Genomic DNA, 10,000 nt, shown 5'->3' with positions numbered 1-10,000 from the left:
AATCGCCTCGGCAACGCGGCCTTCGTAGAACCCGGCCTTACCATGCTCAGCAAGCAGCCTGACAAGGGGGGGGGCAGGTTGGGTTTGTATGGTTTGGTGAGGCGAGTGTGCATGGTATGGTTTGCGCGAGTTGTGATGAAAGCAAGTACGAGCAGACTGCTGAGACCACTGTGTTGGGGATCGCAGCACAGCCAGTGATGTTTCACAGTGCAACGTACGCAAGACGACAAGATACATGCCTCCCTTCACACCCACACCTACACTTCTCCCGCCTCCCCCGCGCGCAGACAGGCTTGCATACACACGCTAGGCAGCTATTGTGCGCTGTGCAGCATCACAACAAAGGCGCCACCAGTGCGCAACTCACTTGAATGTGTTTGCGAGGTCTTTCATAACCATCACTTCGCCCTCGCTTGGCGCCTCCCTGTTGCTCATCAACAGCGCGCCCCCGTGCGGGTTGTCATCACGCTGCAGTTTCCTTGCACCGCCCGTCCACGCATGCGCCGTAATGTGGTGGATCGGTGCACCTGCAATGCGTGCGTATGCGTGCGTATGCGTGCGTATGCGTGCGTATGCGTGCGTGTGTGTGTGTGTGTGCGTGTGTGTATGTGTGTGTATGTGTGTGTATGTGCGTGTGTGTGTGTATGTGCGTGTGTGTGTGTGTGTGTGTGTGCGCAACCAAGGACGGCCGTGTTGCTCGGACGGCGTGGAAACCAGTGTGAGGCTTGTTTGAGGAGTAGCATGGCATTTTTCAAACCCAAGCACGAGCATAAGCTACCACAGCACCTTCTTCTGCAAGGTCGATGGCCGGCTGCAGTACTTGCCGTAGAGACATGGTGCCAAAAGCTTCGACGGTGTCGACCCACCCAGCCGCTGCTCCAGGAACGGTCACGCAAAGGGCATGATCGGCAGGCAACTGCGCCAACACGACAACACAGGCAACCGTGCGGTGAGCGCAGAGGTGAGACAGCAATGCAGCAAGCGGATTGATGGAGGGACAGGAAAAAGGGCGGAAAGACACAGACACACACACACACACACACAGGCACACACACACACACACAGGCACATACATACGCACACATACATACGCACACAGGCACATACATACGCACACAGGTACAGACACACACAACAGACACAGGCACACACAGACAGCCATAACCCCTTTCCCTGCCCACAAACACACACCTTGCTTCCTGTGTGTCCAAGCTGTCGCACATGCTCGAGGGATGTGGCTGCGGCAGAGCGTCCAGATCCGTTGAGTCCGCGGACTTTCTTCGTTGTTGCATCGAAATAGAGGCAGAAGCAATCCCCTCCAATGCCGGTGGAGCTGCACCACGGCGGCCGTGTAGTGAGCGTGCATGTGGTTGACATGGCGAAAGCACACAAGGCCAATGGAAACGAAGTCCAGCGTGATGCATGTGTGTCTCACCATGGTTCGGTAACGTTGAGGGCTGCGGCCATTGCCACTGCCGCATCAGCGGCATTGCCACCTTGCTGCAAGATCCTGAGGCAGGTGTGATGTGATTATGATTAGGGACAACGGGATGCATTGGTGTTAACATGGGGTACTGTCCATCTGAAACGATCCATATCTGTAAGCTGCACCACGCGCACAGGTACAGGTGTACACACCCACAGGTACAGGTGTAAACACCCACAGGTACAGGTGTACACACCCACAGGTACAGGTGTACACACCCACAGATACAGGTGTACACACCCACAGATACAGGTGTACACACACACACACATATCCACACACACACATATCCACACACACACATATCCACACACACACATATCCACACACACACACACGCACACGCACACACGCACACACACACACACACACACACACATCCACACACACATCCACACATCCACACACACCGCGTTCCAATGGCGCTTGCAATGGGCTGTGTGGAAGCTGCACAACCGCGCATGCTGATTACTGGAGAACGTCTCGACTGGAACGGCAGCGGCTCCCGCCCCCGCGTCTTGGCCTCGCTGTCCGTCATCCCGGTTGGTCAGTGGGGCGGTGTCAGTGGATGTGAGATGCCGGTGATGAGTAGCGAGTGATGCCAGTGGTCAGTGACGAGATGGTCCACAACAAGAGCCAACCCGCCAAACCCAAACAAACGGCACACGACAGCATGAAATAGCAAATCCCCACAACGCACAACACGCAGGCAGGCAGGACGGACAGCGCAACTTCTTCCATTTCTTCTTCTGAAGAGACGTCCACCACAGTCCCTGCACCTCCTCTCATCACCCCCTTCTTCCCATCATCATCCACCCACCGACTACGATGGCAGCGCTGTGGCGGAGTGTGAGGCATGCATCTCGGTTTGTGATCATTGGGCCACCAGGTGGTGGCAAAGGAACGATATGCAATCGCCTTGTCGATGACTTTGGCATGGTTGTGGTTGGCACAGGTGATCTCATCCGCCAAGAAATCGCCGCCAAGACAGAGGTGCAGCGCGATTATCTTGGGTTGTGGTGGTTGATGGATTGATGGTGTGAGGTGTGTTCTTGATGGTGCAGTGCAATGCTATCCCTGCGGTCGTTTGACACCTGCTGTTGGTTTGGCACTTGCTGTTGGTCTTGCTGTTGGTTTCAGAGTTGAAGCTCACACACGCAACCCTTGCGCCTGGCCTCGCCTTGCTTTGTTCACTCGGTTCACTCGGTTGACGCTTGTGTGCACTACGCCATCACAGCGTGGAAAACAGGTCGAGGCTTTGGTGCAAAGTGGCAAGCTTGTACCAGACAAGGTTGTTCTGGACTTGCTTCGCGCGAAAATGCAAACCCTCTGCTCGAAACCACTCATCCTCGATGGTACGCAACCCTGTATTTCCCTCTCGCTTCATCACTGACGTGACACTATTGTCCATACACAAACACACATACACAGGGAGAGATACGCAGACAGACAGACAGACACACACACACACACACACAAACACACACACACACAAATACACAAACACACCAAACACACACAAATACACAAACACACCACAGACACACACACAGACACAAACACAAACACACACACACACACACACACACACACACACACACACACACACAAACACACAACACACACACACACATGTATTCACCCCACCCCTTCCTTGCGTTTTTCCTTGCAGGTTATCCTCGAACACGGTCGCAGGCTGAAGCCCTGCACGAGATTGCACCGCCGGAAGCCGTGCTTCATATTGACGTTCCCTTTGACGCAATCGTGCAGAGGCTAAGCGAGCGCCTCTACCACCCGCCCTCTGGCCGCATCTACAACCTCTCGTTCAACCCACCCAAAGTCGACGTGCGTCCTGCGCACGCGTGTGCAACAGCTTGTGCATGGTTTGCACCTGGGTCTGCTTTGGTTAACCCTGACTGAGAACTGTGCGCTCATGCAGCTTGCAATTGAGTCGCGTGTTTGCTCTGTGCCCTCCCGTGCCTTCTCTGCTTACGTCCGCAACTCCCTTTGCTCCCTTGCTTTCGGTCTTAACTGCCCCTCCTCTACTCGATCCATCACCAACAGGGCCTCGACGACGAGACGGGCGATCCACTCCAGCGCCGCCCAGATGACGAGGTATGACGCCACCAACGCTTTTGGGAGTTTGTGCATGTTCACGAAGTTTCATCTCAACCTCGCGTTCATGAATGTTCTCGATGAGGTCTCTGTCTTCCTTCCGTTCTTTCATCTCCCACTGTCATCTCCCACCAATCAATCACTCACCACCCGCGTTGTGTCCACAAACAGCCCGAAACGGTGAAAGATCGGCTGGAGACGTACTCGCGCGAAACGGAGCCCGTCCTCGACTTCTACAGGTGCCAAATGCGTGCATTTCTCCTGCAGTGTATGTGTGTGTGTGTGCGTGCGTACATGTGTGCGAGTGTACATGTGTGCGTTGCTTCATCTGCTTCCCTTTTCCCGTCTCTCCCCTTCGACCCCCCCCCCTCCTCTTCTTCCCCAAGTCCGTTCGCTACCCCACCCACCATTCATCTCTCCTGCTGCCTGTGATGATGACATCAGGGAGAAACACATTGTGCAGCGGTTTGCCGGCAGTGAAACGAATATCATCTACCCCAAAGTGAAGGCCTTCATGTCCTCCGCTCTTCCTCCAGAGTACGCATTCCCAGACACAACAACTGCCTCCCCAACAACTGCCTCTGTACACACAGAGCAGACATCTCTCTAAGCCACTGCACACATTTGCAAACACACATTTGCAAACACACACGGCGCGTATTGGTTGCTTTGAAATGACCCTCTTTTTTTTTTTTCCTGGTCTGTTGCATCCATGTGGGGTGCTCCCTCGCTGTCGTTCTACATTGGCGAACGCACAAATGCCCGTGTTGTTAAAATTGATTGCTGTATTCACGTGTGCTGTCTTCCTCTTTCCTTTACATGGCCGCGTTGACCGCCACTGTTCGTCGTGCATTCGCCCATCCGTTCATCGCTGTCGCGCATGCCTGTTTGGCCACGGCTGCGTCACCTCTCTTCTTGTGTTAACCAATCCCACTCACATGCATCTCGTCCCTTTTCCCTTTTGTTTTTGCTCTTCCTTGTCCCACCCCACACACACCCCTTGCTTCCGCCGTTCATCACGTGTCTGCTTCCACGCACACGCGTTTGTGCCCGCATCGTGCCAAACAGCAACAAAGCCAACAGCAATAAACAACACGCGTAGCGTCAGGGCGTCAGGTCATGTCACAGCAGCACCCCACCTGCCTGACACGCATCACACCAATGTGATAGTACGTGTGCTTGCGACCCTCCTCTCTCCTCAGTTACAAAACAAGCAACAAAGAACCGCATGCACCAGCATATTTCTTCGCGTCGCGTTTTATCTTCGCAATTGTAAGCTTGGGCATGTATGGGCGGGCCACGGCACAACCAAGGACACAGAGTATAAGGTGTCAGACAAAAGACAACACGAAAACACGCAGCGCGTGTAGCTGTGAAGGATATGCGAGAGAGAGAGAGAGAGAGAGAGAGAGAGAGAGAGAGAGAGAGAGAGCAAAGAGTACAGGGTTGCAGATGGATACGTGGAATGACGAAGCAGTGCCTAAAACGCCTCGAATCGCCAAGACATGAACAGGCAGCCAGACAACAAACAAGCAAACACAAACTGGACAACAACACAAAGACACGTCCATGAGCAACACGTCTAGAGCTCGTCGTGGGCCTCCTCGTCCTCGTCCTCCTCCTCGTCATCTTCCTCCTCATCCTCATCCTCGTCGTCCTCCTCCTCGGCCTCCTGCGCCTTGGCGGCTGCCTCCTCCGCTGCCTTCTTTGCGGCCTCAGCCTCCTCCTCGGCCTTCTTCATGGCAGCCTCGCCCTCGGCGCGCTGCTTGAAGTGCTCGACGGCGGCGTCCACGGCGGAGCTGTCGTCGGTGATGAGAACGTCGTCAAAGATGGTGCCGGCCTTGACCTGCCACAGGTCGAAGCCAAGGACGCCAAAGCTGTCGTAGGCGTACAGCGAGTCGTTGGGCTCGTACTCGGGGTTCTCGATCATGGGGTGCTCCCACTCGCCCTTGTACTCTGGGTTGGGGATCATGCGTGGCTTCCACTCGCCCTTGTACTCTGGGTTGGGGATCATGGGGGGCTCCCACTCGCCGTCCATCTCGTCATCCCAGTCCTCGGGCTTCTCCGCATCCGGGTCGGGGATGTGCTCGGGCTGGTCCCAGTCCTCGGGCTTCTCGTCCTCGGGGTCCGGGATCTCCTTCTCGTCGACCCAGTCCTCGGGCTTGCTCACGCTGGGGTCCTTGATCATCTTGGGGGGAAGCATGTCAAAGTCCTCCTCGATGCTGCCGCCCTCAACCTTCTCGCCGTCGATGCGGACCTCGTACGTGTTGTCGGGCTTGAGCACGAGCGTGTACAGGTGGCTGGCCTCGTCAAACTTGCAGGGGATGCTCTTCTTCGTCTGCACGTTCTCGCCCTTGTAGTTGAGGATGACGTGCACCTTGCGCGTGCCCTGGCCGCAGATGTCCGGGCCAAACATGACGTTGTAGGGGGACTCGCCGTGCATGTCCTCCTGGTCCAGGCTGGCGGGGAACAGCTTCACGTAGCCGCCACCGCAGTCGATGTTCTGCTCGTGCTTCACCACAAACTGCACGTACAGCTCCTTGTCCTTGTTGGAGAAGTCGTCAAAGCGGCCGCTGATGGCGTAGAACTTGGCGTTCTGCGTGGTGTGAAGGCCCTTGTCCTCCTCGGCGTCGTTGTAGTACTTTCCGGCCGTCACGTCCCACTTGCCATAGTCGTCGCTGTGCTTGGACACAACCCAGCGGTCCTCCCAGCCATCTGCATTTGTGTGTGTGTGTGTGTGTGTGTGTGTATGTGTGTGTGTGTGTTTGGGAAAGGAGAAGTGAGCGTGTAAGGGGGGGGGGGTTGCATATGAGTGCATGTGTGTGTGTGTGTATGTGTGCGTGCATGAGTGCGTGCATGTGTGTGTTTGTGTGCGTGCATGTGTGCATGCATCTGTGTGGGTGAAGCTAATGTAACACAACCATACTGAGCATAGCAGTGCGGGGTTCGCAAAACTCAAACACAGCGCACAGCGAGAACATTCACACACAGAGACAGACATGGACACACACACACACACTCACCACCAAAGGACTCCTGGAAGAAGACCTCGGCAGAGGCCGTGGCGACGAGGAGCGCCGCCGAAGCAAGAAGCAGCTTGTACATGACGCGGTGCTGGAGTGTTGGATGCGATGTTGGGTCGATGAGAATGCCCGCGACAGCGATAGCCAAGCCACTGGCAGCCAGCTTGCTTGGGGTGTGTGTTTTGGTGGTGTGTTGTGGTGCTGGCAGCTTCTCTTGTGGGCTTGGTGTGAGGGTGGGCGTGCCACGCTTTTTTTGCAGGCCCCAGCGATTGTTGACGTATATTTTCAATCAATTATCCTCTCTCAAGCGCTGACGTGTCAGCCAAACCACTCCCGACGCGTTTTCTCCGGACAATTTACGGCGTGTGTCTTTGTGTATGTGGATGTGTGTGTGTGTCTTCGTGTGTATGTGCGTGTGTGTGTGCAGGCAGACTTCGAGTCAGCCATTGTATGTGCAAGGGGAACCTGGAAACTGCGAAGAAGAACTTGAACACACACACACACACACACACACACACACACACACACACACACACACACACACACACACACACACACACACACACACACACACACACACACACACACACACACACACACACACACACGCACACACACACACACGGCACAGTCGATTGTTATATGAAAACATAAACAAATCGTCTACAAACAAGCAATTGGACTGAATCCAGTTTCTATTCGGCAACACCAACAACCAACACACCAACACAACACACGTGCACACATTGGTTGGTGAGCAAAAAGACGAGAGAGGACAACCAACAAGCAAACCAACACAGCAAACCAACAAGCAAACCAACCAGCACACCGCAGACAGACCACCAGCAGACACTGCCACGATGCCTTCCCGCAGGCAGAGGAAGCTGCGCGCTGCAGAGGGCACGCGATCAGGCACGGACATGTCCGTTGCCACCCTCTTTGTGCGCAACCTCGCCTTCTCGTACGTTGCTGCGCCCGATTGCGATCAGCATCTGAGGGGCGCGCGTGGAAGCACGCTGGTGGGAGGGGGCGTGAGAAGGGTGTGAGAAGTGTAAAGATGCTTTGGCTGTTGGATGTACAACTGGTTTGCTGGTTGTGTTTGTTGAGCTCCGCCTGTTGCTCGCTCAGGTGGCGCGTGTGCGTGGGCGCACCCGCAGCTGTTTGCTAGCAGTGCCGTTCCAGACTGGCACTTGTGACGTGATCTCTCTCCCCCCCCCCCCTCACTCACTCACTCACTCACTCACTCACTCACTCACTCACTCACACACACACACACACACACACACACACACACACACACACACACACACTCTCTCTCTCTCTCTCTCTCTCTCTCTCTCTCTCTTTGTGTGCTCTCACGTGCGCGTCTTGTTTCATGTCATGTGTGCTCCACGCAACGCCAGGGTGACGGCTGAGGACTTGGAGAATGTGTTCAGCGACATTGGGCCCGTCCGGCAATGTTTCATCGTCAAGACACCGCAAGGCGGAAGCCGTGGATTCGGGTACGATATTGATGGGTCACCAGCACCAGCCGCCACTTGCTGTGTGCGTGTGTGTGTGCGTGTGTGTGTGTGTGCGTGTGTGCGTGTGTGCGCGCGTGCGTGGGGAGTGTTTCTGGAACGATTATAGTGTGAAGCGAAGCTGTGTGCACGCGCCCAAATTTACAGTTGCTCCAACTCACAATCGCTTGTACCTGCGTGAATGGCGTTACGCTGTGGATACATACAACATACAACCCACACCGGCTTTTTCCTTGCGTGCTTGTAGGTATGTGTTGTTTGGCATGCGCGAGGATGCGATGGAAGCACAGAAGCAGCTCGACGGCCACAAGCTGCACGGCCGACCCATGTCTGTCCAGTTTGCCCGCCGCAAAGGCGCTCAAGGCGTAAGTGCGCAGCTTCCCTGTCTCCGCTGCGCACGCCTGGTTTCTGTGTTGAATGTGTTTGCCGCTGTTTCCTGCGTGTTTCCCTTGTGTTACAGCTGAGAGGCGCGTCATCGTCTTTTGCACTCACCACGGATTGTTCCCTCGACACAGCCCGCGCCTGCGCCGCGGCCCAAACAGGAGCAGGAGATGCAGGAGATGAAGTACGAGGAAGCAGAGCCAATGGCAAAGGAGGTTCAACAACAGGAAGAGCACCAACAGGCCAAGGAAGAGGAGGAAGAGAGCGAAGACGACAATGACGACGACGGTGACGATGACGATGATGACTATGAGCTGGATGAGGATGAAAAGGCGATGCTTCCACGCAGATCTGTCGTTGCCATCAAGGAAGAGGAAGACATCAAGGAGGAGGAAGAGGTGGGCGATGAGCCGGAACTTCAGGCGCACTCGCAAGTGCACGCAGAGGACACCAAGGCAACAAAGAAAGACAAGAAGGGGAAGAAGGACAAAAAGGAGAAGCAGCAGAAGAAAGAAAAGGTGGGCTGTTGTGCCAATCGCATGTTCGCTCACGTGTATGTGCTTGGCTACGTCTGTGTGGCTGTGCGTGCTGGCCGTGCGTCTCTGTTCTTTCCTGCTCACGCAGAAAACACACATACACACATGACGAAACACACACACACACATGACGAAACAATCACGTGTGCACGCATCCTTGCTCTTCTCAACGCCACAGGCTGTCCCGCGGGAAATGACAGCTGAGGAGAAGGCGGCATTTGAGCAGCGAGAGGCAGACAGGCGCACCATTGTCATTAAGAACTTATCGCGACAGACAAACAAGAAGAAGCTGTTCCAGAAGATGCGCAAGTATGGAACAGTCAAGGGGATCACCATGGTGGACAAAACCACCGCGCACGTGACATTCACCAACACGACTGACGCGACCACCAAGTTCATGCGCAACATTGTTCTGCGTCTGGACCAGCACGAGCTGCACGGCAGCACCATCTCTGTTCGCCTCAAGTCCAAGCAGAAGGCGGAGATTCCCGAAGCGACGAAGAAGGACGCACGCCTCATTGTCCGCAACCTCGACTTTTCAACAACAGAGGTGCCTTAACCGTTGCGGTGGTGGTGTGTGGTGTGCGTGTGCGTGTGTATGTGTGCGTGTGTATGTGTGCGTGTGTGCGTGTGCGTGTGTGCGTGTGCATGGGTGGTGTATGTGTGATTATGTTCGCGCGTGTGCGTGTGCGTGTGTATGTGCGTGTGTATGTGTGCAGCGCGACGCGCTTGACATTGTGCTTGTCTGCTCTGGAAACGCTCACGGAAGACACCACACACACACATACACACACACGTGCATAGGATGACCTGCAACGCATTTTTAGCCGCTTTGGCAAGCTGGCAGAGACAAAGATTGTCAAGGACGACAAGGGCCGTTCAAAGGGTCGGTTGTGCTGCTGTGGATCTGTGTGTGTGTGTGTGTCGTCTTTGTGTGTG

General features: G+C 55.1%; 4 protein-coding genes across 4 annotated transcripts in view; 2 read left to right on the top strand and 2 right to left on the bottom strand.

Annotated features, from left to right (window-relative positions):
• The window catches only part of PTSG_04788 (uncharacterized protein), a 5,250-nt gene extending 3,093 nt beyond the window's left edge, over window positions 1-2,157 (bottom strand). The window contains exons 1-6 of the mRNA XM_004994047.1: window positions 1,897-2,157; window positions 1,436-1,510; window positions 1,192-1,333; window positions 787-916; window positions 368-527; window positions 1-58 (exon numbers count right to left, since the gene is read on the bottom strand). The exon at window positions 1-58 is cut by the window's left edge and continues 318 nt beyond it. Of these exons, the coding sequence (XP_004994104.1) occupies window positions 1-58; window positions 368-527; window positions 787-916; window positions 1,192-1,333; window positions 1,436-1,510; window positions 1,897-2,024 (693 nt within the window). The 5' untranslated portion in view covers window positions 2,025-2,157. The remainder of the gene's footprint in view (window positions 59-367; window positions 528-786; window positions 917-1,191; window positions 1,334-1,435; window positions 1,511-1,896) is intronic.
• Window positions 2,158-2,181: 24 nt separating this feature from the next.
• Window positions 2,182-4,731, top strand: PTSG_04787 (uncharacterized protein). Its single transcript, XM_004994046.1, has 6 exons — window positions 2,182-2,479; window positions 2,724-2,841; window positions 3,159-3,331; window positions 3,551-3,601; window positions 3,773-3,840; window positions 4,046-4,731. The coding sequence occupies exons 1-6, from the start codon at window positions 2,315-2,317 to the stop codon at window positions 4,209-4,211; spliced, it is 741 nt and encodes a 246-aa protein (XP_004994103.1). The 5' UTR covers window positions 2,182-2,314; the 3' UTR covers window positions 4,212-4,731.
• Window positions 4,732-4,844: 113 nt separating this feature from the next.
• On the bottom strand, window positions 4,845-6,879 carry PTSG_04786 (calreticulin). The gene is made up of 2 exons (XM_004994045.1): window positions 6,625-6,879; window positions 4,845-6,316 (listed from the first exon to the last, which is right to left on the bottom strand). Exons 1-2 carry the CDS (start codon window positions 6,704-6,706, stop codon window positions 5,184-5,186), a joined length of 1,215 nt encoding a protein of 404 aa, XP_004994102.1. The 5' UTR covers window positions 6,707-6,879; the 3' UTR covers window positions 4,845-5,183.
• Window positions 6,880-7,289: 410 nt separating this feature from the next.
• Window positions 7,290-10,000, top strand: part of PTSG_12213 (uncharacterized protein) — a 7,850-nt gene continuing 5,139 nt past the window's right edge. Inside the window, exons 1-6 of the mRNA XM_004994044.1 lie at window positions 7,290-7,585; window positions 8,028-8,126; window positions 8,392-8,509; window positions 8,660-9,043; window positions 9,240-9,611; window positions 9,866-9,947. Coding sequence (XP_004994101.1) covers window positions 7,485-7,585; window positions 8,028-8,126; window positions 8,392-8,509; window positions 8,660-9,043; window positions 9,240-9,611; window positions 9,866-9,947 — 1,156 coding nt within the window. The 5' untranslated portion in view covers window positions 7,290-7,484. The remainder of the gene's footprint in view (window positions 7,586-8,027; window positions 8,127-8,391; window positions 8,510-8,659; window positions 9,044-9,239; window positions 9,612-9,865; window positions 9,948-10,000) is intronic.

The sequence above is a fragment of the Salpingoeca rosetta genome (assembly GCF_000188695.1).
Source record: "Salpingoeca rosetta unplaced genomic scaffold supercont1.11, whole genome shotgun sequence".
Classification (NCBI taxonomy): domain Eukaryota; class Choanoflagellata; order Craspedida; family Salpingoecidae; genus Salpingoeca; species Salpingoeca rosetta.
This window is presented reverse-complemented; position numbering and strand designations above follow the sequence as displayed.

What these genes read in the sequence shown, in the direction of transcription:
- PTSG_04787 (XM_004994046.1), top strand. Translation starts at nt 2,315, where the DNA reads ATGGCAGCGCTGTGGCGGAGTGTGAGGCATGCATCTCGGTTTGTGATC. An exon ending in TCAACCCACCCAAAGTCGAC is followed by an intron (nt 3,332 to 3,550) that starts GTGCGTCCTGCG and finishes CATCACCAACAG; the next exon opens with GGCCTCGACGACGAGACGGG. An exon ending in CCCGTCCTCGACTTCTACAG is followed by an intron (nt 3,841 to 4,045) that starts GTGCCAAATGCG and finishes TGATGACATCAG; the next exon opens with GGAGAAACACATTGTGCAGC.
- PTSG_04786 (XM_004994045.1), bottom strand. Translation starts at nt 6,706, where the DNA reads ATGTACAAGCTGCTTCTTGCTTCGGCGGCGCTCCTCGTCGCCACGGCC. An exon ending in CTTCCAGGAGTCCTTTGGTG is followed by an intron (nt 6,317 to 6,624) that starts GTGAGTGTGTGT and finishes ACACAAATGCAG; the next exon opens with ATGGCTGGGAGGACCGCTGG.